The sequence below is a fragment of the Ambystoma mexicanum genome, chromosome 14, assembly GCF_040938575.1.
Source record: "Ambystoma mexicanum isolate Mex_15411 chromosome 14, UKY_AmexF1_1, whole genome shotgun sequence".
Classification (NCBI taxonomy): Eukaryota; Metazoa; Chordata; class Amphibia; order Caudata; family Ambystomatidae; genus Ambystoma; species Ambystoma mexicanum.
The window spans coordinates 13,390,726-13,416,414 of record NC_090940.1 but is presented as its reverse complement, the minus strand read 5'-3'; the positions used below and the strand labels follow the sequence as shown (position 1 = coordinate 13,416,414).

The 25,689-nt window shown below is 48.3% G+C and overlaps 1 protein-coding gene across 1 annotated transcript in view; it reads left to right on the top strand.

Moving 5' to 3' along the window:
- The window catches only part of TTC6 (tetratricopeptide repeat domain 6), a 1,171,050-nt gene that overhangs the window by 248,398 nt on the left and 896,963 nt on the right, over nt 1–25,689 (top strand). Inside the window, exon 9 of the mRNA XM_069638410.1 lies at nt 18,589–19,087. Coding sequence (XP_069494511.1) covers nt 18,589–19,087 — 499 coding nt within the window. The remainder of the gene's footprint in view (nt 1–18,588; nt 19,088–25,689) is intronic.

Below are 25,689 nucleotides of genomic sequence, written 5' to 3'. Positions count from 1 at the left end.
AAACACAATAAGTCAAACCCCGCGCGCAGCCGGCGATCTGGAGACCCTGCCCTCAATAGTGCAAACAATTCTTTGCTAATATTTTGCAACCTCATCTGCTGACGCTTCACCAAACAGCCGACACTCCTCAAAAAATGCATAGACTTACACGTGAAAACATTCCTCTCTATAGCGCTAGGAAAGAGCCTCATAGCTGCAGCGGGGGGCGGGGGGCTCTGCGGAAAGACCAAGCCTCAGCCGTTGGTCCGCAGAGGTGGCCAGATGTGCGTCCCGGGGAAGGCGAATTTATAATGCCAGCGTTTGTCCTTGGAAATTCCATAAAGTGTGGGGGGATGGGCGGGAGATGAGTGAGGGATGAACACTGCATTGCTCTGGAGTGTTGCTTCCTGTCCACTGCGTGTAAGATGGAACCATTGCCTGACATGACCCTCTCCTGGCTCACCTGTCATGTTCATGTATGTACTATGTGAGGCTTGACATGATGCAACCAAGCTTTGGCAATCTTGTCTTCGTTTGTTATGTGTTTCTTTGCAAAACAATAAACGGATTAATAAGAAATGTGTGAACTGCATGGACGTGGCCTCATTGGCAGTAGCTCCTGCTGGCACTGCCTTACCCCACACGCCAGGGAACGTGCAGCCTCTTCCATGTGATGCCCAAGTGGCATAACTTGGGGCGCTCACTTCTGCCCTCTCTGCTGTTGCCAGCATTCCCCTCTAGTAGTCTCTGATTGGCAGTAGCAGTCCACGCCGTTTTGTGTGGTTGGAAAGACCTGCTTAATCTTTCATGGCACACTTGGTAAAAACACACTCCATCCAAATCCATCTACTCTTAATTAATATCTGGACTGAACAAGACCAAGAAACCTCTGGAAGCAAATCCCCTCAGTCTCCTTCAGTTCTCGCTGTAGTCGTTGGCACATGGCCTGCGTTCGTGTCACTCCCAAGATGTCGGCGGAGGCTCACTCCTGCGCCCCCAACACCACTCCGAACCCTTGTTTGGACCCAGCTCTGCGTCATGAGCTCCATCTCCTGGAGTTTATTCCGCACATCACAACTATCTCGGCGTAACTCTGTTCCGCTCGCTTCTTCGCTTCTTGATCTCGCTGTCACTTCTCTCCTATTCCCGCCACCTTGGATGCTAGTTTATTCCTTCTTCCGAGGTACAGAATTCTTACACTTTTTCTTTAATATAATCAATAAAAAGATACTAAGAGGGAACCAGTCCAAGCTTGAGTCTATTGCAGCCATTATGTTCAGAAGAGAGCCGAGCATGGTATCACAAGGCTTGACATGTGTATTGAGAATTTGGAAAGATCTTCGAGTCGGTATCTTCTACCATGGAAGCAACCAATGCGCCAGCATTTCCATCCAGCTTTGAGATGAATGAATGGGATAATGTGCACACATTACTGGAATTCCTGCCTGAGGATAAGAGACCAGCAGAAGGGAGGTTTATAAGAAGGAGTAGATGTGTGTATGAGTACGGTACACTGGAGCATCTGCTGTGGGACTGTAGGTTGGTGAGATTGGACGGGTGTGTCGTGAGGTGAGAGATGGGCTGCCTGTCCTGGATTTCAAAGTGGTGATATTGGGGAGTGATGAGGCTTTGGATGATCTCAGTCAGAATCAGAAGAAGTGGTTGTTCCGAGGGGCAATGATTGGTAAGAAAATTATCTTGCGGAATTGGAAATCTACTTTGACATTGAATATTGAGACATGGTTGACTGAAATGCATGAATTGGCGGGTATGGAGAGGGTGCCATACAGGAGAGATGGGAAATTGGGTTTGTTTGAGAAAATCTGGGGTAAATGTCTTCAGTTATATTAGACTTGGTGTTGTACATGTGTACGTGGAGGGTTTGGGGGGTGGGTGATTGAGAGATGCAATGGATTTAGTGGCGGTTTGTTGTAATTTGTGTCTCATTCTGTACATAGTTATGTGTCAAAATGCAGTGATTTCTTCAGTTTTTGCCTGTTTTATGGAGATTATTTTATTGTTTGTAGCATGATAATTTGTAAATAAAAGTTAAGAAAAAGGAGTAGCAGGGCGTTTGGTACAGTGGGCAGACATAACGGGTACGTTTGATTCACTCATTGGTATTAATCATATTTATCAAACAGCCAGCTTTTTATCAGCTTTTGAAGGCAGCGTAATTACTTGTTTATTTCTGATAGGGGCAATAGGAGTGTTCCAAAGGGACAGACCCGTAACACAGAAACTGACCAGCCACCAGCGAGATGCTAGAGCTGGGTCTTAACGCGCGCACTGGGAGTTTTAGAAATGGAGGGGCACCTCCTTGTAAATGCATTGGTGGGAAATAGACAAAGTTTTAAAGTCGACACAAGCTTTGATGGTTATGTTACTTGCCATTTATATAGCGCTCTATATATCATTGGTATCACCTCAAAGCACTGGTCGTTTGAACGCCCTCGGGAACCGTAGTTCTGGTCAGTAGAGAGAGATCGTGACGTAGGGTGCGTGGGTGCACCAGATGTGTGCAGTTGATGTAATTGCTGGATGGTAGCTGCATCCTAGCGTTGGGTGTGGTGCTGAAGATATCAGTTGGATGTGTGCAGTCTGGTGTGTGGACACCCAGACTGGGCTCTGGCTGCGTTGGGCCTGAAGGACACATATGTGAGCAGCTAGGCCGGAATGTGCTCGGCTAGCAGGGTTTTATTAGTGTGATGAGGTGTTCATGGGGTAGTGTTCGTCTGTGAACAGATAGGCCGAATTAATCAGGGGTATAGCTGTGTTCTAGTTCTGTGATGGTGTATAGAAGAGTAAGCGTAGTGATGTGATATGATGGTCATCTTTAAAGCGCCCGAGACCAGGCACGAGAACAGGATGGCAGGGAACATAGCAACACATGGACACAGGGACAAGAGGGGGGATACGGATATATAGCAACAGCATGGGAGCGGGAAAGCAGGGTACACAGTGATACACGTGTGGGGCATGTTAACATTTATATTCCCAGTTTTATCCAGATGCGATTCAGGCTCATGTTCACAGCTCCATCCAAGTGTGGGACATGCCAACATTTGCATTTCTATCAAGAAGCGACTCAGGCTAACTTTCACAATCCTGTCCGGGTTCGGGATTGGCTAATGTTCACAATTCAGGTAGCCAGTGAGGCTCACGTCTGGTTGCTGACATGTGGTTTGATCGTTTTAGGCCTAGGGTGGCGCGTGATGCTTTGTTTTCCAAAAGCCGTGGTTTGGTCAGATTGGCAGCGGAGGTGCCCATAAGTAGAATGCTGCAGTAGTGAAGTTTGGTAAGAATGAGTGCTTGTGCGAGTGTGAAAGGAATTGCCTGCTCTGGGAGATGAGCCTGACAGTACAGGCCGTGGCTGATGCTAGGGCATTAATATGTCTGGTCATGGTTAGCTCTGCTTCCCAGTGGACCGCTAAAGTTTGAACGTGTTTCAGGACAGGATGGATGTACCATCAATGTGGAAGGTGGTGAAGGCTGCATCCAGGTTCTTAGTATTTTGAGCAAGAAAGGGATTGTGGTAATAGGGCGGCAGTTAGCAGGATGGACAAATCTAGTGAGCAATGTGATCCAGGCTGCCTCGATACTAGAGGGCACATTGCTGGTCAGGAAGGAGGCTCTGGCAAACCCGGTGATGATTGGTGCTAACGTGGGTGCGTAGAGCTTCATTATATGGGTGGGACATGAGACACCTTTGCAATTTGAGGGTTTTAGCGATCGGACAGTGGCAAGGACCTGTTCTTGGGAGACTTGGCAGAACGCAAATGTTGGGGGAGATGATGAGTGGGTCCCACTGGAATGATCAACAGCATTCTGCGTGGAGGCTTTGGTTCCACGCAAGGCATTGTTAGTTCTAATTTTGGTGTGAAGAATCTCAGTTTTGTGTGATAGGGCATCTTGTATGGTGATACACCAGGCTTTATTAGAGCGAGTACCAGCATTAGTGAGCATGGGGGTTTCAAGCTCTCTAAGGATGGTGAATATTTCTTTAGTGTTGGAACCCGCACTGGAAATTCTAACATTGTAGGTATTAGCTTTGAGGGTGACTACTGCTTTCCTGTAGGAATGGGCAGCAGTGGTAAGAGCTGTGCAGTTACTTGGGGAGGGGTGCTTTTTGCATAGGTGCTTGAGGGCCCTTTTGTTCCTTCGTCAGATGACTAGTTCCTCTGAGAACCAGATGTTATTAAGTTTGTGGGGTTTGGGTGTTTTAGTTATGATCAGTGGAGCAGCCATGTGTGATAATTGTTGGCCTGATCCTGTGGGATCTTGTTCTGGGACCGGGTACTTGAACTAAGCAAGGCTAGGAGTATGCGCGTGTCACAGGGGTCTGTAATATCCTCTTCTTCACAAGAAGACTCCGTCACACCACCCTCCCCAAGCTCCTCACCTTTGTCCTTCTTCTTGGTTTTCCTCTTCTCATCGCTTTTGGGTTTCTCCTTTTTTTTATGAAGATAGGGACGTCCACGGAAGGATGCCACCATGCCACCGTAACAGATGTGACAGGGGTTAAACCTCCGTGAACGTCCAGATAGGGGCAAAAGCCAATGGCATAAAAAACCCCTTGAGAGACTTCCACGCAGTGGTCGTGGAACAGGCTTGAGTGGACCAGTAGATGAAGTGGAGAACGTGGAACCAACGGTAGGATGAAGGCAGCAGAGGCAATCCGGAAAGACACGGACTGGCTGGTGAGTACAAGGTACGTGGCAGAGGCAATCCGACAAGCCAGGCAGAGGTCTGGTAACGGACTGGCTGATGAGTACAAGGTACGTGGCAGAGGCAATCCGAAAAGGCAGGCAGAGGTCTGGTACACGGGCTGGCTTGATGAGTACAAGGTACATGGCAGAGGCAATTCGAAAAGGCAGGCAGAGGTCTGGTAACAGACTGGCTGATGAGTACAAGGTACGTGGCAGAGGCAATCCGAAAAGGCAGGCAGAGGTCTGATACACGGGCTGGCAGAAGAGTACAAGGCGGTAGACAAGGGTAAAGGAAAGAAGGAAGAAGAAAGCAGAAAAATAGGAAGAGACAAGAGAGGGGGCAAGGACAAGGAGGCGAATAGGGAGAAGAGGAAAGAAGCGGAACAATAGAGAGAGAGAGAGAGAGAGAGAGAGAGAGAGAAGAAGCGAGGGTAGGAGGAGCAAGTGGGTGGAAAAGAAGATAAGAGGGCTCCCGGAGGAAACCGGGAGAGGAGCGGGTAACAACGGACGCAAGGTCCGAAACGGGAAACGTGCGCGTGCAAAAACTAGACCGGTAACACCCGCAAGAGGGAGATTGTAATGGAACAAGCTATGGCGGACCATAGCACCAGCGGTTCCAAATCCGCCACCCTCGCCGAGACATGACAGTGCGTCAGTGCCTCATGTGCCTCATGTGTCAATTTTCAGGTATTGCAGACTCATATTAGGTTCAGTGTAGGTGCGTGGACTATGTGGAGCTTGTCCAAGGAGTGATTAAAGAGGATGAGGAGGTGGTTGGACCAAGGTACTGAATTAATGGATGAGATGTAAAGTGTCACATTGGCCATAAGGATCCAGTGCAGGATGCCCCCTTTGGTGTGGGTGGGTGCATCTATCAGTTGGGTAAGGTTCATGTCTTTGAGTGCTAGCGCTAGCACAGCAGCTTTGGGGTCAGGCGTGTCGTCGTAACCAAGATTGAGATCACCCAAAACAATTAATTTGGTCATTGCTTTCCTAAGAGGAATGATAAGAAGTGGGGTGTCGAGGTCTGGACAGCTCGGTGCATTAGGTTGTTGGTAGGTCCAGAGTAGGTTGTACGTGGTTTGGGGGTTAGTAGCAGCATTTCATACCCTGGGGTGGTAGGTATAGGGGATGATCTGATCTGTAGAGAGGATTTGGCTATGAGGGCTACCCCTCCTCCTAAGGCGTTGAGGCAGTCTGCTCTAAAAGTGGTGTTGTTGGGAGGGATAGCTAGGGACAGCAGAGGGCCAGAGGCACTGAGAAGCCCTGATTCTGTGGTGGCTAGGATATCAAGGTGATGTTCAAAGATAATATCATGGATGTCAATAGCATGTGCTCCTAGAGAGCGAACATTCATTAATGCCCAATTTAGAACCTCTGTCTGCTTAGCTGGTGGTGGGTGCCTGTTGCTCATCGTCAGTGAGCGGTGGCGTGGGAGAGCTTAGTCTTGCCAGTCTAGCATACCCTAATGATGGAATAGTAGATATGTTGTTTATGTAAGTTCTGACCCAGAGCCTAAGTCGGCGGGTTGATCCCAAACCGGGCTGGTTGATTCCTATGTTATAAGGGGCTTGTCATGATGTAGGTACCTGGCTGATGGCGTGTGTGGCTGGCAATGTGGAAACATCAGAGGTATCATGAAGATGCGTGATAGGGGTGGAAGTAGAGAAGGATCCAAGGCCAAAGCGCACCGGGCGTTGTGTTCTAGGTTGGGGGCTAATGGAGGCTCGGCTTGGCCTGTGCTGATTAGGATTAATCCCCATTGCCTGGGTAGGTGGCTCTATGCGTGGGGAGGAAGTGCTGCAACATAAGTGGGTCTATCCCATCCAGGGTGGACATCATGGAACATATGGATACAGGTGAGTTCAGTGTGTAAGTACTGTGAACAGCACTAGGTGTGCAGAACTCCAAGCTCTCATGCAGGGCCTGAGTGATGAGCACCGAAGGAAGAAATGGAGTGGGGCTAGGGAGGGTTATTTGGCCAGCGTTTGGAGGAGGCACTGTGGTTCTGAGATGGGATTTAGTTAGCTGGCGAGGACATGAGAAGGATTGGTCTGGTGAGGTTATCCTGGAGTCAACGTGTGTCATGCCAAATGGTAGCAGGAAACGAGATGGCGAGTCACGTGTGCCGTGATCAGAAGTAGGTCTGTGGCTCGCTCGAGCTATGGGAACTAACCGCATAGTAAATGTGTGCGGGCTAGGTGTAGTGCAGGTGGTAGTGTAGTGCAGGTGGTAGTGGTCTGCGGAATCAGTGCAGATGCAAGTATGTTCTGGTACCTGTGAGGGACCTCGGCAGAGCCAAAGGTTTCTCCACTTCCCTGGGCCCAGAGCAGGGCATGTAGAAATGTTGTTGGGAGTGGAAGGGAGACATGAGGTGAGTAAGCGGTACAGTTGTAGGACAGTATGCGTACAGGTGAGGAGCCAGTGCTCTTCTTACCTAGGCATAGTTGTTTGGGCTCCTCTTGTCAGAACATCATCTATCGAGAACGGCGCGCTTGAGATTTTCTGTGAAGAAAATGTCGTCTTCTTCGACTCCTTTGACACCCAAGACTGTGTTCAAGAAGTGCGTAGATTGTGGATCGAAAATGTCGATCACGGATCCCCACCGAGTTTGTCTCTGGTGTCTCGGTTAAAGTCACCGAACCGACGACTGTGGTTCCTGCCAATCCATGACCGAGAAGGCCCTTCAAGAGAGGAGAGGTAAACTGTCGGTGGGGAGGGAAGCCTCTAAGAAGGCTCCGTCCAAAAAACATAAAAAGTGACCGATTCAAAGGAATCGGATCGCCATAGGCATTCCAAGAGATCTCGATCTAGGAGTAGATCGAGACACTCTTCTTCCTCGTCCAAAAAAATGAAGAGGAGTCATAGATCTCCCTCATCATCATCTTCTGAGTCGACCGAAGAAATTCGATGTCCGACAAAATCGGATTCCCCCAGAAAATGGGAGGAATTTCGTAAAAAGATGATGGAGGCATTCGAGAATGCGGCCCCGACCCCCTCGAATGAACCTCGGAAGAGCCATACCCCTAAAGTCGCTCCTTTGGACGACAAAGGGAAGTCTAAAACTACTATGGTAAAAGCCAGTAGTGTCGAGGATACTCGAAAAACTCTCCGGTGCCACATAAAAAACATAAGTCGTCGAAGGCTTCGACGACTTCGACGCCATCGGCGTCAATCGTTTCGGCATCGAAGCCAAAAGCATCCTCGACGCCTGTATGGAAGTCATCTTCAAAGTCATCGAAGATTCCTTCGACAACTTCGAAGGATTTTTGCATTCCTTCGACGCATATTGTAGAGGAAGAACGGAGATTTACTCCATTGCCCAGGTCAGACTTTTTTAAGTCCATGTCCTCAATTTATGAGGAATCTGGCTCGGAGGAAGATGAAGTCACTGAGGAACTCATTGATCAAGAGTCTAAAATGAGAGACCTGAGTGATACTCTACATTCTGCTAGTGGAATCGACACCTCCCCAGAATTAGAGTTTGCCAGACCTGATCCTGCAGAACATGCAGACTCGGGATACAACAGTCTTATGACCAGAGTGATTGAGTATATGGGTTGGGGTAACACTTCACCCGTTTTCGAACAGGACGACATGACAGATATAATTGTCAGAGGTCCTCAAAAAGATCCAGTTCTCCCTTTCCACAGGGCTCTTCAGAGGACGGTGGAGAAAAACTGGGAAAATCCTGAGAGCATTGCTGCTGCAAATAGTAATTTCCCCAAGAAATACAGACCAGCTAGTACGAATCCTGAATATGTAAACAGCATCCAACTCCAGAAAGTCTAGTTATTCAGGCAGCATCCACTTCAAAACAACCTGCATATCCCTCTATCCCTCCGGATAGAGAGGATAAAAAAGTTGATGCTTGGGCCCGTAAAGTTTTCATTTCAGGCAGCATGGCCCTTAAATTGACAAATGTCACCTCTACCCTGGCCAGGTTTAGCCATACCCTGTGGGACTGTATTTCGGCGGCGGCTGATCATATTCCGGAAGGCGAGGAAAGGGAAGGCTTCCTGAATATAGTCGAAGACGGGAAGGAGGCAATGGGGGGATGTCTCCAGTCTGGACTGGATACTGCTTATAGTATCAGCAGATCCATGGCTGCAAGCACTGTGCTACGCAGATTTGCGTGGTTGAGGAAGTCGGGGTTTGCACCAGACGTGCAAGCCAGACTCCTCAACATGCCCTTCGATGGCACGAGGCTGTTTGGCAGTAAGGCTGATGAAAGCCTAGAAAAACTTCAGACCTCGAAAGCGGCAGCTAAATCGCTTAGTGCCTCCATGCGCCAGCCTCAAAAACCCTATTCCGGCTCATCTTCCTAGAGGGGTCGTTCTTTTCGTTACTACTCCTCATTTGGTAGAGGAAGAGGACAGGCTTCTCAAAGAGGCAAAAGAAATTTCCCTCATGGTGCACGAGGAAGAGGTGCAAAATCAGCCTCAGGAGCGGCATCTTTACCCTCAGCCACTCCTACAGCCGCCTCCAAATCCCTCTGAGACCTTGTTGTACAAAACACCAGTGGGAAGCAGGATCTCTCAGCATCTGAAGGAATGGCGGGGCATTACCTCAGATGCTTGGGCACTGGAAACAGTAGCTCAAGGTTACTGTCTCCCCTTCCAAAAAAGGCCTCCGAATCATCCGCCGGGAGTCAACTCTGTAAAAATTCCAGACCCGCTCCTGTTGCAGGAAATTTTAACCCTGCTAGGGAAAGGTGCCATAGAACAGGTACCTGTAGCGGAGAGGAACAGGGGTTGGTACTCCCCATATTTTTCATCCCAAAAAAGGACGGAGGATTGAGACCCATCTTGGACTTAAGAAACTTGAACAAGTACCTCAGCAACGACACGTTCAAGATGGTGACCCTTTCTCAGATCCTTCAGGCTCTCCAACTCCAAGACTGGTTGGTATCATTGGACCTTCAGGATGCTTACTTTCATGTGCCAATCCATCCAAAGCACAGAAAGTACCTGAGGTTCGCGATTGGCAACTCTCATTATCAGTTTCGAGTTCTGCCATTCGGGTTGACCTCCGCCCCGAGGGTTTTCACCAAACTGTTGGCGGTTGTGGCAGCAAGTCTCAGGAGAGGGGGTATTCACATCTATCCCTACATGGACGATTGGTTGATCAGAGCAAGTTGTCCGAAACAAGCTCAGGAACATCTTTCGATCACCTGCCACTTCCTCCACAAATTGGGCTTCTCCCTCAATTTCAAGAAGTCCCATATGATACCATCCCAAAAGCTCCAGTTTATCGGAGCAGACTTGGATACTTCCTCGGGAAAAGCCTCGCCCCCGAGGTGAGAGCTCTCCTTTTTCTGCAGATGGTAACAAAGTTCCAGAATGCCCAACGTCTACCGCCCTTCGATTTTCTCAGGTTGCTCGGACTCATGGCATCCTGCATTTTCCTAGTACCAGAGGCCAGGTTGAAAATGAGATCCCTTCAATGGGCACTCAGAACTCAGTGGTCCCAGTTCTCAGGGAATATGTCGGATCTTCTGCAAGTCCCGAGTGCAGTTGCTCAGGATCTTCTATGGTGGGCTTGCAACGACAAAATTCTCAAGGGAGAATCTTTTTGGCAACCATGGCCGGAGATAACAGTAGTGACGGACGCCTCACTCACGGGATGGGGAGCACACACCAACGATCTGACAATCAGCAGTCGTTGGTCTCCACCGGAGTCTAATCTACACATCAACCTTTTGGATCTGAGGGCAATCAGACTAGCGCTGAAGGCCTTTCTGCCCTCTGTACAGGGAAAGAATGTCCTGGTAATGACGGACAACACAGTGGCCATGTACTACCTCAACAAGAGAGGAGGTGTAGGGTCACTACCCCTGTGCAGAGAGGCAATGCAGCTCTGGTTCTGGGCAATAAGAGAAGGAATCTCTCTATCGGCAGTTCACCTAGCCGGAGAGCAGAACACGGTGGCAGATGCTCTGTAATCAATTGGAAGTGCGAGCAGTACTGCTCAGGGGAATTTCCTCAAAGAGGAGCTCTGGGAGACGCTTTCGTAGTGGAGTGGAATTTTCCACTATTGTACGCGTTTCCCCCAGTCCCCGTGATTCCTCAAGTAATCAGGAGGTTGAGAAAGTTCAGGAAAACCATGATTCCCATTGCCCTAGATTGGGCCAGGAGGACGTGATACCCGGACCTTCTAGACATGTCCATCTGCCCTCCAATACGTCTTCCACAAAGAGAGGATCTTCTCTCGCAGGAGGAAGGTCGGGTTCTCCATCCAGAGGTCAAGACACTCAACCTTCACGCATGGTTTCTGAGAGGTTGAGATACAAGGATTGGGATCTTCCGGATGACGTAATGGAAGTCTTGCTTTCGGCCAGAAGGCCAGCAACAAAGTCTTTGTACCGATGTCGCTGGAACAAGTCTAGTAACTGGTGCAAAGATAAGGATGTGGACCCTTTTCAATGTGGCACTCCAGTAGTGCTCTCTTTTCTCTTAGATCTAGCCAATCTGGGGCTCCAGATAGGAACAATAAAAGGATACCTTGCTGCGCTGTCAATTTTCAAGCGCACCTCGGAAGAGGTTTCATATTTCAAAATACCATTAATCATTCAATTCTTAAAAGGGCTTACTAACGTATACCCTCCAGTACCTTTTCAGGTCCAAACTTTGGATTTAATTTTAGTACTAACATTTTTGACTTGCATACCTTTTGAGCCTGTGCATCTCTGTCCATTGAGGCTTCTAACTCTAAATAACTGTCCTTCTTGTGGCCCTATCATCAGCCCGCAGGGTTAGTGAACTTCAGGCTCTCTCATGCAAACCACCATATCCTATTTTTTTATAAGGGTAAGGTAGTCCTTAAAGTTAAACCTACCCTTTTACCAAAGGTAGTTTCAGACTTCCATTTGTCACAAAAAATAATATTACCAACATTTTATCTTCCTCCTCATTTGGGCAGGGAAGAGGAGAGACTGCACAGACTAGATCCCAAGAGGGCTCTTCGTTTTTACATCTCAAGGATGTCTAAATTACGACAAGATGACCAACTGTTTGTAGGTTATACTGGTCACAAACTGGGCTTATCAGTAACAAAACAGATCATATCCCGCTGGATCATTTTGGCCATAATTGAATGCTACAGATTGGCGGGAAAAGACCCACCAGATGGGCTTCGAGCCCATTCCACTAGGGGGCTGGCTACTTCTGCGGCTCTAAAGAGGGGAGTCCTGGCAGCAGATATTTGTTCAGCTGCAACTTGGAAAACAATGCATACTTTTATCAAGCATTACTGCTTGGCTACTGCCTCCTCCAATGAGGGGTTATTTGCCAAGACAGTTCTGCATTCTGTCCATGAAAACTGTAATTAGTACTCCCACCTCCAAAATTGCCACTGCTACGGGAGTCTATCATAAGATGAGAAATACGTGGGAGGAGACAATCCATTCGAAGAACAAGTTACTTACCAACTGTAACATTCTTTTGACTGGATGTTCCTCCCACGTATTCCTCATCGACCCTCCCATCCTACCCCGCAGTACAGTTTACGTTTTCTTATACTTTCCTCTCACGATGAGTGCATCAGTTATGAGGCACGCCTGGGTGTTCCTCCTATATGTTCATTGAAAAAACAGAACTGAAGCAACGGGTGCGGCTCGAGCAATTTATACCATCGGTGACGTCGACAGAGTACGGAGTCCGTCGAGGGGCAATCGACGCCACGACCTCGAGCACAGCGCCCTCTGCCGAGAATTCTTTTTCCGAAGCAGCGAAGCTGGAAATAACGACTTATCATAAGATGAGGAATACGTGGGAGGAACATCCAGTGGAAAGAACGTTACAGTTGGTAAGTAACTTTTCGCCATCCCCAAAGGGGAGGGACGAAGGGCATAAGCGGAGGTGAGTTAGGGGTCTGCAGATGAGAGCTGCAGGCCATAATGCAGACAGATATACATGTACAACAAGCCAATGCGGACGCCGGGAGCGACATGCAAGGATTACCTTCAGATATGGAGATGGCAGCAGAACAGCTTAGTTTAGGAGCTTGCTGAAGCAGTATTGCAACTTCCCTGGCTGAGTCCGGCAGAGGCTGGGAACACAGGCCTTAACCTCTGGCCATCACTGATTCTTGTGTTGGACCTGCTATCCGTGTTTCAGCTGAGTTGCTGCAGATTTTTTGGACTAAACATTGCTTCATAACTTACTGTTTTCTGGGCTTTCAGGGCAAATGGAAGGTGTCTATGAAATATAGAGAGCCAAAGTTTGCAGATTCCTGGTCTAAATAGTTCCACCCCCACGGTGCCCTAGAGGACTAAGGATTCTGCCTGCCTAGGTACACAAACTGTTCAATGCCCCTGACTGCTATGCCAATGATACCACCCTACTGAGAACCATGTGCAAGCTGACACCGTTCTTCACATTCCTGCATGCTAAGGTTATGCCTTCGTAGGTCATACCCTACTGGGGCCTCCGGCAGCGACCTTTTTATCTGTATCTGTATTGCTGCTCATTGACAATTGTTCGGCCCATATGCGTGTACGTGCCACCCATTATAAAGCTCCTTACATCTGTGAGGGGTCAGAAATGGGAGGAGGACACAAAGTGGTAGTGTTTTCAACATCAGGCATCTTTATTGAAATAAAAGGGTTGGATAAAGGCCTCGCTGTCCCTATCCTAAAGAGAGTTTCCCTGCCTAGGAAATTAAAACTAAACAACAGCCTGTGTCTTGTAGTCAAAATTATATATACTGTTCTTGTGTCCAAAACATTAATCTGACCCTCACACTAAAGATTAACAACTAAAAGTGTAAGGAAAGTATCTCTGATGTATGTTTGGCAACAAGGGCTCAAAAACAAATAAATAAAGTAACACCTACAATCCTATATGAAATGGAGAGTGATAAAATAACTTTGATGATATACCTTAACAAATTAGAAGCCACATTTTGGAGACTTGTTCTTCATCTACCACAATGCATTCCAGGACCTTTGCTACGTTATGGTTTGGGGCTTACCTCTTTAGTGGCTGTGTATAATTGGCACTTATTTCAAAAGTATTTGATTTCTGCAAAGAATGATACCATTCTGACAATATTGTCAAACTACATGTCTTCATCACATGAATTTGTGCGAAAATGGACTAAATACATCTTTGGAGTCTTGGCAAAGGCCATTCTCATCACGAAGCCAGACAGAGCCAAAGTCAAGATCTACATGATGGATTGGATTGAAACAAGAACACAAGGTCTCATGTATAAGGACTTTAATACTCTTTGGGTTGGTCCTAAAAAGTTCAGGGATATAGAAACATACTTGTACAAGGCTCCATCACCGCACAGCGATTTTACGCTTACGCTTTAATCTGTGGCCAACACGAGATGTGTTGGCACGGAGGAAGATCATTAAGCCTGAAGAAAATTACAGTCGTTTCTGCTCTGAATTGTTAACTAAAGAAACATTGGAACATCTAATTGTGGATTGTCCGTCCCTTATGAACTTGAGAAAGACACACTTTGTTAAATATATCGATTATTTTGGTAACATGAGCCCAGAGAATAAGTGGATAGCCATTTTGGCAACTAATGTTATGAGTATCCGTATAGCCACAGTACATCTTTTGAGTGCACTGAATTTGAATGATCAGAATGAGGTTTTGGTCTAGTAGTTGCCCCTATCTAAGAACCATCTGCATCTCATACCATTGATATCATGAGTATTTTAAGAATCATATATGACATCTGAGCTGAGATGGAATTGTTTTGCACGTTGATACGATTTTATGATGTGCAGGTATTTTCAAATTTTATTTCATTTACTATGATTCCATTTCGAGGATGTCTACATCACATGAATGCTTATTCTCAACATTATTGTGTTGCTTTTGTTTTATATGTTATATTCGTTGGTGTACAAATGATTTTGATATTGTTTTTTGATTTGTTTGAAAGATGTTTAAGAATGTGAATTTAATGATTGACAAAGTTGAGTAACATCAGCTAAATCAATACAAAAAACAATCCTTGGATCCAGAGGAGAACTCCCTTCCTCTGGCTGTCTCAGGTAGTGTGGCAAAAGTGTCTCTTGAAAATAATGATTCCTTGAAGATGTCAACAAATGACCTTTCCAAAAACTCACTTCTCGAGGATGGCAAGAGGGTTTCTTTCAAACAATAACTTCTTAAGGATAGTCAAATTGTCTATTTTAAATAACCACTTTGCAAGGATGACGAAATTGTCTCTTTTAAGAAGTTACCCCCTAAGGATAGTGAAGGCAGTTCTTTAAGGATGGTGAAAGGGTCAATGGGGATCATTACGAGTATGGCAGTAGGGGCTTAACGGCACTGTTAAGGATGGCGGTGCCGCTAAGCCCCTACCGCCATATTCCGAGGTCCCTTAGCAGGTCCCAGCAGGAACGGCTGGTCTGACCAGCCGTTCTTTGCGGGACGCATTAAGGGACGTTGGAGCTAATTACGGGCCCGCAATTTGTGGGCCCGTTATTAGCACCTTCCCCATTCCCATTGAGCCCTATGGGGGCTCAAATGGGAATGGGGAATGGTTTACTGAATGGGGACTTGTTGGGTCCGCACAGGTTGGAATGTCCCGGTAAGTCCCCATTCAGTGAGACCGGACCCGGACCTGGGTTTGGAGGCAGCGCGCCATGGCTACTTCCAAACTCGTAATGACCCCCAATGTCTCTTTCAAAACAATAACCTCTATGAAGATCTTCCTGGTATACTCCCCTGCCAGGAAGCCTTTACACAATATGAACGTATTTCAACTTGGCTGGTGCTTGGTCCAGCAGGGGTTCCCTTTATCTGCTTTTTACAGCTCCCTTGGTATATTCTCCGGCCTGGTAGCTATCCACAATGTCAGCAGTCTCTGCATATTTTTAATGGATTTCCCGATATACTTCCCTGCCAGACATCCCTCTCTGGGGTCTGCAGATCTCCTGGTATACTCTCCTGCCAGGTATCTTCTCCCCAAATGCTTGCTGCCTGATATGTTTCTTCCACCAGGGCTTTCTTTTAAATGTTCTCAATGTCTTTCAGTATAGTATAGGTGTATTCCTTCACTGTCTTGGCTAAGGTACTACTTGTCCCAACTTTCCCCACATTGACATCTCATATGTGGAGACTTGTTCAAGGGTTGACTTTAAATTCCTTCATTAACATTCATTGGCTTTTGGCAATACTTGCTCCAATCCTCCTCATATTGACATCTCATACATGAGGATTTGTGCAAATTGTTGGGGTCATTCCAACCCTGGCGGTAGGGGGTTAACGGCACCGGTAAGGATGTCGGTGCCGTTAACCTCCTACCACCCTATTACGAGGTCCCTTAGCGGGTCCCACCAGGACCGGCTGGTTTTACCAGTCTGTTTTAGCGGGACCCGTTAAGGGACCATGGAGCTAATAGCGGGCCTGCAATTTGCAGGCCCGTTATTAGCTCCTTCCCCATTCCCATTGAGCCCTATCGGGGCTCAAATGGAAATGGGGAATGGTTTCCTGATTGGGACTTACCGGGTCCTCCAAGGTTGGAATGACCCGGTAAGTCCACATAATAGCACCATGGCTACCTCCAAACTCGGAATGACCCCCTCTGTCTTTGTTTTCTACTTGGTCGGTATTCAAATAAAGTTCTTAATGGTTCCCACTTGTGTCGGTATGCCTCGGGGTTCCCAGCAGCTCTCTGCAAACTCAGTGGTGTCTGGCACTTCCTCAGACCCGTGGCCCCTTGTTGCAGTGAAGCTTTTGCCTTGGGATGTCCTCCTCCGCTCTGCAGACCCTGCCTCAGTTCCTCTTCTGTCCCCACGTTTGTCTCCTGGTATTCCTCTGCTTTTGGTTTTGACCGTGCAGCCAGCTGCTCTGCTTTTGTTGCCGGTGGCACAGCGATCCTCTCCAGGTGCCTGCAGTATCTTCTGTGGCCTTGCGCCATGCCGGTAAGCACTGCCTGCAAGCGGCAGTCTGAGAACACCTGTTTTCAGCAGCATGGTCCGCACTCGTGCCTCTACCATCACCCGTGACTCTGCTTCCTTCTGTTCAGCTTCTGTCTTTATTATAGATGCTGACACCATTGCTAAAAGTCCAGCGTAGGGGGACTTCATTATAACCACTAGTCTGCATGTTTAGCTTAGTGGTTCTGTTTCTCCATATTGGCTCATTGTTATGAATATGAAATTGTTATGTTTTAATACTAGACCTTACTGTATTAGGACTTGTTTAACGCTCTAATTGTGAAGAGTCAGTGTAGTTTGTCTATGTAGCCCCGTTGGAGGTTTCTTAGAGTGGGAATTACAGAGTGTTGCAAATTAGTGTATTTGTTTGGGTGTGTTTTAAAGAACTCTTGATGAATTAAGTTGTATGTATTTAATGGTTATGAAATATTTGTTTGAACACTACTTGAATATTTAGGTATTTGTTTAATATTTTTATGGATTTTGTTAAAGGCTTAATTGGCAACAACAGTAATAAAAAAAATATTGACTCCTTCCTCTTCCTCGTCCCAGTCTTTTAGGCTTTATGGGAGTTCGAGTCCATGGGTTTTATAGGACTTTAAGGTGATTTTGTTTTCTATTTAACACAAAAACATCAGAGACAGAAGGTGTTAGGTGTGTGCTATGTACATATGAGGTGTGAATGTTATCCTGCCTAGAATGTCTGGCAGGAAGGGGCTTGGGGGTTTTACAGCTGGAGGGGTTTGTAAAATGACAGCATGTCACCAGGAATTTAGGAATTATAGGGTCTTTTTCACATGGAAGGGACGAATGCTGTGTCTCTCCTGGTGGGGACACCACATCTCCCCGATAGCCATCTCCTCCCATGTGATCCTCCTGCATAATAACACCCCCCGGGTCAGGACCAGGTAGCGTCTGCCGTCCCCTGGCCACATGAGAGGAGATCTCAGGTTGGGGATGTGTGATGACTCCACGGGACTCGTCACACATCCCAACCTCTCTGTGGGCAGTTGTGATCTCATATGGACCACGACCCTCCTACTCCTCCTCGTTCTGATTGGTTTATCTTTACTTCACATGTACATTTCCACATCTCCTGCCTTGAGTCTCTCAACGGAACAATATTACACACCTGACTTCATGTAAACACACATAGGGCCTCATTACGATCCTGCCGGTCTGGAAACAAGGGTGCCGATAAGCTCACCGTCACTGTTGTTTCCAGACCGGCATATTACAGGTCTGCTTTCCGGAGCCGCTGTGCCCGACAGGTCTGACCCTGCCGGGCACAGCAGCCACAGTAGGCAGACCCATCACGAAAGCACCGGCACTGTTAACAACGGTGCGGTGCTTCCGTGTCCCCACTCCCATAGAGTCCTATGGGTCTCTATGAGAATGGGGACTTACATTTTACAGGCACCTGACTTTCCGGGCTGCCGGAGTTGAAATCTCCCGGTGGCAATGGCAAGTCAGGCGCCGGTAAATATTTACAGGTCTGGCGGTAGCCCGCCAGTAGCACCAGCAGGGTTACCGCCGGACCCTTTGCACATTTGCATCTTCCTGTTTACACTTTATTTATGGATAGCTGATGTTTGTGTGTTTATGTAGAACATACATGTTTGTGTACCATTTCCTATGTTATAACAAATGCACCTGCTATGATTCTGCTTGAATCGTGATGCTCTTCTGCTTGATAAGTGCCCCAGTGACTTACTTATAGCTCCTGACCAACACTATACAAAACCCAAAACAATTAAATAAATAATGTGTCTAACTTTGATGTATTGTATTGTATTGATGTCTATCGCATTGAATGCCGCAGAATCGAGGGATTGTAGAATAACCACTGCTGCTTTCTGGTTTCTTAAGTGGTTTTTATGTCACTTTTACCAGTTCCGAATTCTGAAATTGTTTAATCGTGTATTGGAAGCAGGAAGCAGCATTCTGCACATGAAAGATGTACTTACCTTTTTTTCTTTTCATCAACAGATCTGTGTCACTTCAGAGACTAGACATCCACGCCGGCCTTCGTTCTGCCACATTTAAAAACAGGCGCCATGTGAGAAAAGCCAGCCTTCCGCTGACACTGGACTTCCCAAAGTATGCTGAGGCGCACGGCGGAGTCTCGGCAGATGGAGAGCGTGAGTGGGTCAGGGGGATCTGGAACGATTGGTTTGATGAGGTGTTCCCCGATAGCCGGCCACCAAGCAGGGTGAAAGAGCCTGAGCCTGAGGTCCAGATCACCAATGCCAGCCAAGTGGAGCTGGAGAAGAAAGTGCCAGCCAGACAAATGAGGCTGGTGGACTCTGTGACTCCCGTCCTGCTGGATGAGACAACAGCCACCATTCAGGAAGTAGAAGAAGAGGTCCGACGTCTGACAGAGCTGATCGAGGAACAAAGAGAGACCTCTGTGTTTCACTTCTCTAGACGTGGAGCGTTGTACAGGAAGCTTGGCAAGCTGACGAGGGCCTTGGAGGACCTTGGCAGGGTAAGATTTAATGCAGCACAGGCATCTGTCCATTATCATCATTAATGTCCATTTGCAGAGGTCACACAACACCTCACCTGAGACCTGAGGGTCCTGTAAGCAGTGCCAATTGCATGAGTTAGACCATTCAGGAATGGCTACGGGTCTGTACTGCCCTCAGAGTAGCTGCCAATGAATGGAATGTTTTATTGACAATTGTTCCATGATTGCGTCTACAGAGCATTGAGAACAGGGAGCTTCATTACAAGCGTGGCAGTAAAAACAGCAGCAAATCTGTCACCACCAAAAATAGTGGCAGCAAGAATTTACCACCACTTTTTTACTGCACTACCAAACTCGTAATGAGGTCCATAGTGTCCTTGTTGAAATGAAATTCCGCCATGCCACTTTATGTCTGTCTCTCTTATTCTCAAATTGTGGCAACTTGCACCATTTAAGATGGGACTAAAACCTCTCTTTAGGTGCTATGAATAAAACCATAATAGGGCCATCCCTGTACATGGATGAGATCTGCATGCACACGCTTCCAGCATCGCCTGTTCCTTTTCTCCCCTTTGCAGACCTCTTTTTAGAACCTTGTCTGGTTCCTTGGTGCCTTCTTTCCAAGGGAGGTCTATAAACTGCCTTATGTCCCCAAAGGTTCCCTCTCCAGACCTTTGGATACGCCACATGGTCTCAGTTCTCTCCCCTTTCTCTTCCTCTCCCATTAATGGTGTCTGTTCTGACTTGAGTGTCGTGTAGACTGATGAGTCCTCTGTCCCCAAGTGACGCACAGGGGAACTAAATAGAAACCCGCTGTGCGACCTTTGAGGCCACAGGTGGGAGATGTCTTCCCAGATCCACGGAGCCTCTGGAACACCGATGCTGCTGTCGAGAAGGAACGGGGTTAAGTACCAGGCAATCACAATACAGTCAGATAAGCAAAAGGATCTAAAGTGTCTTACCTATCTGGTGTAAGGGTGACCCAGGTAACCTAGTAGAGAGGTTCGAGACTCAGATGATGCGGCGGTCCCTGGAATGGTAGAACCGCAGGTTAGCGTGGATGAAGGGCTAGCCACCTGTAGGAGAGAGGGCTTGACTTGAATCCCAAGAAGGGAAAGGGCATAGAAGTTCAGCAAGGTAACCAGGGATGATCCAAAGACAAGTCGAGGTGAAGTCCAAAATCCGGCAACAGGTCAACAGTTCCAAGCAAAGGTACAAAAGGGGTGTCCGAGGGAGTCCGAGGTAGAGTTCCGTGATCAAGATAACAAGGAGCAAGTAGTAACGCCAAACAGGGTCTGAAGCCAGCTGAGAAGCAATGAGCGTTCTGTCTCTCAGACCTTTATACTGAGCGTCCCTGGGTCATGTGACTTCTCTGGGTCATGTGACGTCCACCAAGATCACGTGAGGAACGCCACAGTGTATCACATGACCGACGTGAAGACGAAACGCCGCCCCTTCTGCTATATGTTCTCCAAGGCAATTGCCAATGCAGAAAGGGTTGTAATCGAGCCCGTACACTAAAGCTGGTACGGAGTTTTCGGTTCTGTGGGTTCACCGAATCACATGAGCCTCGAAGCTTGGGAGGGGATGCTGGGGGAATGTGAGCAGTGTTCTGATGTGTAGTGGCCTGGTGTGCAGAGGATCGCCTAACAGTGGCACCCACTGGGAAGTACGCTTGTCTACTGGAATGGAACTGTCATGGTCGAAGGCTCTCAGCTCAACCTCCTCCCTCTTGATAGGCATCTTCCATCTCTCATCTACTTATTCCCTTCTCCTGCCACCACTCCTTCTGCCACCCCTCTGCCACCACCAACAGATGTACCACATTTCTGTACCCCTCCTTGGAAGACCTACAAAAGTGGGAACCAGCTTCGCTTGGCTACCCTCAACTCTCGCTCTACTGTCAAATACTCTCTGATATATGCCACCTCTTTGAAGACCTTAACATCCTTACTCTCACGAAGACGTGGTTCACAGCCAGCTCTGTCATGCGTTTTGACACTTTCCTCCCAGAGGGATACAAGAGTCTCAATAAGCCGAGGGTTAACTGGTCCATGGGCAGAGTTTGGAGACTTGGTGTCTCTCCTATCCTTTCGCTGACTCTGAACACCATCTACAGGTCCCCTGACCCAGTCTCCCTCTTCTTCTCAGGGTGGTCTGTACTCACCTCTTCTCTCCTGGCCTCCACCTCCAAGCTTCTCCTCAGAGACTTCAATATTCACCTTGACTCCCCTGATGTGGCCTCTGGACTCTTCCGCAACCTCTGTGACTCTCTTTCCCCCTCTATTCTTACCTCCAGTCCGATGCACTCAGCCAGACAAACCTTGAATGCTCTCATTTCAGCAGACATCCCCATCTCCAACCCTCTCATTGCTCCTCTCTTCTGGTCTGATCATGCTCTCCTGTCCTCTCACCTGGATCTCCTTAGTCCCCCAGCTAAGCCCCCGCCCGCACTACCAGACTCCTTCTGGTATGGTATGGTATTGTTTATTTATAAAGCGCCCATACACAGGAAAGTGTTTCAAAGCCCTCAAGGAGGGTGGGAACATGGGGGGAAAAACAACAGTCGCTCAGAGCCCTTGAAATTCGGAGACAATAAAGGTCTGCACAGGCAGAGTAAGTGCGTAAAATACATTTAACAGTTTGAGATACATCAAATAGGCCCGATGGTGATTCTGCAGTTTTACAGTGCAATGAAGTGGTGAAGACCACAGAGACAGACAGACGATCTTCAGGCATGGTGCGAACAGATCGTGCAAGTGCACAGACGTCACAGGTAGGGGGAGGGGGAGGGTCAAGTGCACCCGGTCGATGGAGACTGTGGTAAGTGCAGAGAGAGCCACTCTCTTGGGTTAATTCTCAAGTGCAATGAGTGTGGGTGGGGTGTAGGGCCCTGAGACAAGTGTGAAAGAGGACTGGCAGGGGTGTCAGGTTCCTGTGAGACTCTGAGGTACACCAAGCGGCCAGTCAGCAAGCTGTAAGGAATAGGAGGGAGAGAGGGAAGGAGTGGAGAACTAGGTTAGCAGGGTAGAGGGAGAGAGAAGGAAGAGGAGAAGAGGAAGGTTTTGAGGAGTTTCAGGAACTTAAGGAGATCAGGCTCAAGACGGAGGGCAGCAGGGAGGCTATTCCAGAGGGAGACCCTTGCTGAAGATAGGGATCTCCCTCCAAATCTCTCCTTGGAGAGCCGGCTCACTCACAGAAGGATGGAGGTAGATGAGTGGAGGGCTTGTGAAGGACAGTATTTAGGTTGGCAGCATTGAAGGTAGGTGGGTCCCAGGCCCCAGAAAGCCTTGTGAATAATGCAGAGGGTCTTGAACTTGATCTTTGCAGCCACAGGGAGCCAGTGGAGGGATTTCAGCGCTGGAGAGATGCATTCCCTGGGCTCGAGGCCAAGGATAAGTCTTGAGGTTCTGTTCGGGATGAGTTGCAGAGGGCGCAGGGCAGAAGCAGGGAGGTTGAGGAAGAGGCTGTTGCAATAGTCCAGCTTAGGGAGAACCAGAGCTCTGGAGACAGTGAGCTTCTGGGGGAAAGTGAGAAAGGGTGGAGTACCTCTGAGGAGGTGTAGCTGGTAGTTGGACTTTTTTGAGATGTCCGAAATGTGAGAGAAGGAGAGAGTGGAGTCAACAATGACCCTACGGTTTCTTGCCTCGCAGGTGGGTGCGGGCGCAGGGCCAAGGGAGGCCGGGCAAAGTGAAAGTGGGAAAGCGGGTGCAGGGGTCCTAATTAAAACAATCTCAGTCTCACTGGCGTTGAGGCAGAGATCGTTTGCAGCACACCATGAGTGAATAGCAGACAGGCAGTCAGATGTGAGCGAGGAGGAGGAGGTGGCTGAGGGTAGCCTGAAAGATAGTTGTGTGCCATCCGCGTAACATTGGAAGTGAGAAGTGAAAATGGCAATTACACGTGCCAGGGCAGCCATATAGATGTTGAAGAACCAGCGGGATAGGTTAGATCCCTGGGAACACCACAGGTTGAGAGAGCAATAGTCAAGAGGAAGGCTCCAAGTTCTACCTGGGTTGGGCGGTCAAAGAGAAAGGAGGTTCACCACGGCAGAGCCTGACCTGCTATTCCCAGGGTGTCACGGAGACGTGCAATCAGGATGTTGCGGGTAACCATGTCGAAGGCAGAGGAGAGGTCAAGGAGGATGAGGATAGAGGGGGTGTTAGTGTCAGGATTTGAGAGCAGGTCTTCTCATGTGTTCAGAAGATCAGTTTCCGTCCCTTTGGATGCTCTAAAGCCAGATTGATGGTCGTGGAAGGAACCAATAGATTCAGTGTGGAGGGTCAGCTGAGAGATAGCCAGTTTCTCCAGGAGTTTGCCCAAGAAAAGAGTGATGGATATAGGGCGGTAATTTGCCAGAATGGAGGGGTGCATGGCAGAGGGTTTTTTGAGCCGATGGTGCACAAGGGAGTGCTTCAGGGCAGTTGGGAAAGCTCCAGTGGAAAAGGAGAGATTGCAAAGATCAGCCAAGGCTGGGGCGAGGGTGTCGATATTGTCTTTAATGGTTTTGGAGGGGCAGCGGTCCACCTGTTTTGCTGAAGCCTTCATGGAGTGGACTTGTCTGGTGACCTCATCCGGTGTGACGGGCAAACGAGAAGAGAGGGTATTCAGAGGGGGGGCCAATGGAGGCTCCGGTGTAGGTGTATGCTGTGGTGTGGAAGAGAGGGTGGAAAGGATGTCAGTTTTTTGTCGTGAAGTGTGAAGCCAGGGCTGAGCAAAGGACCTGGGTGGGTGTAACAGAAGAAGAGGCTGCTGCAGGATTGGCCAGTTCCTTGCAGACTTTGAAATGTTTGGCTGTGTTGTTTGATGCCGCAGAGATGCATGCTTGAATAAAGACTCTTTTCTTGGTGCGGATGCAGAGTCGATGTTGCCTTTGAAGGAGGCAGCAGGCCAGTTTGTGAGATGGTTCACCCTACGCATTCCATTTCCGCTCAGCTGCCAGACTTGCGTTTGAGGGCAGCCAAGTCTGAGTCGTACCAAGAGTTGCACTTTTTGGAAGGCTTCAGTCGGACCCTCATGACAGGGGAAAGAGTGTCAAGAGTATTGGCTATAGAGAGATTGAGGTTAGCGAGGGCTGTGTCAGGGTGGGAGTCAGTCAAAGGAGTGGGTGGAGGGAGTATGTGGATGCAAAGGCAGCCGCTGTCACTTGTTTCATGGGTCTGGTGACTTGAAAATGAGTGGCTGTGCCGGGTGTGTTGCTGCAATAGGAGAGGAGAGCTTCAGATGTGTTGAGAGAAGAGAGTGGTCACTCGAAGAGTGGGAGGTAGTGAGAGGGATGACCTATGAAGCGAGTGTCAGTTGCTGCTTTTGCCACCACCTTCATTCCCCCTCCCACTCCTGCCATTGACTCTCTTTCTGACACAGCCCTGGCCATCCTTCACCTCTCCATCTCCAACACTCCAACACTCATCTTTGCCCCTGTCATGAGGATCCAAGCACAACACCTGGTATGACTCCGACCTAGTCCCTCTGAAACAAAAGTGCAGAGCTGCTGAGCAGAAGTGGTAGGCTTCAAGCACATCCTCTGTCAATCTGGCCTGCTGCCGGCTCCAGAGGCAATACAGACTTTTCCATCTGCTTGAAGAAGAGGGCCTATATCCAAGCCCGCATCTCTGGGGCCACCAACAACATGGCTGAACTTTTCAAAAAATCTGCAAGGAACTCGCCACTCCTATTGCAGTTTCCATTTCTCCTCTGCCTTCGCTGGCCCTCTGCACTGACCTCTCACTTCACTACTAAACTCAGGACATCCTTCGTTTACTCTCCTCTACATTACTCCCTTCTCCCTTGCCTGCTCTCAGGCCTCTCTTGGCTGTCTGTAGACAAGTCTGCACTATGAAAGTTCATCCAAACAGCAGCTCCCCCTGCTCCTCCGGAACTATCAAGGACAACATTGTCTCCCTTTCTCCAGTCTTGGCTGATTTCTGCAATCACTCCTTTGCAACTGGACCCCTTCCCCTTAATCCTTAAGCATTCCCTTGTGCACCCTCTCCTTAAAAAGCCTTCTGCCAGTCCTTCCTGTCCAGCTAACTACGGCCCTATCTCCATTTCCTTCTTTTAGAATCTGGTGTTAGGATCTGCCTTCCCCTTATTCGGACCTGGTCTGCTCTCCTGCTTCCTAATGCGTCCCTGCTCCCCATGGTGTCTGTATGTATGAGGGCATCGGTGGATTGTTTGTATGAGTGCTGGAATGTTTGGTATGCCTGTGGCCCTGAGTGTTCCACCTGTGGCAGTTGCCATGATGTATCCTGAGTTGTGGGAGCCAGTGGGCTCCATTCCTTAGCTCCCTTCCTATCTCCTGTATAATGTTCCTGATGTCACCTGAACATGAAGACTGAGAAGGAGCTTATATAAACCACCTTCGGCCTCAAGTGTCCCTTTGAATCTTAACACCCACTTCCTGGGCAAATTCTTGGAGAAGCTGGCCATCTCCCAGCGTATCCTGCACACTGGATCTGTTGGTTGTCTCCATGACCCCAGTCTGGCTTCAGAGCTGGCAGAGGCACGGAAACTGCTCTCCTGAACACCTGTGAAGACTTGATCTCTAATCTCGATTCCAATGCTCCTTCTGTTCTCGTCCTTCTTGACCTTTTCTCTGCCTTTGATATGGTCAATCATGC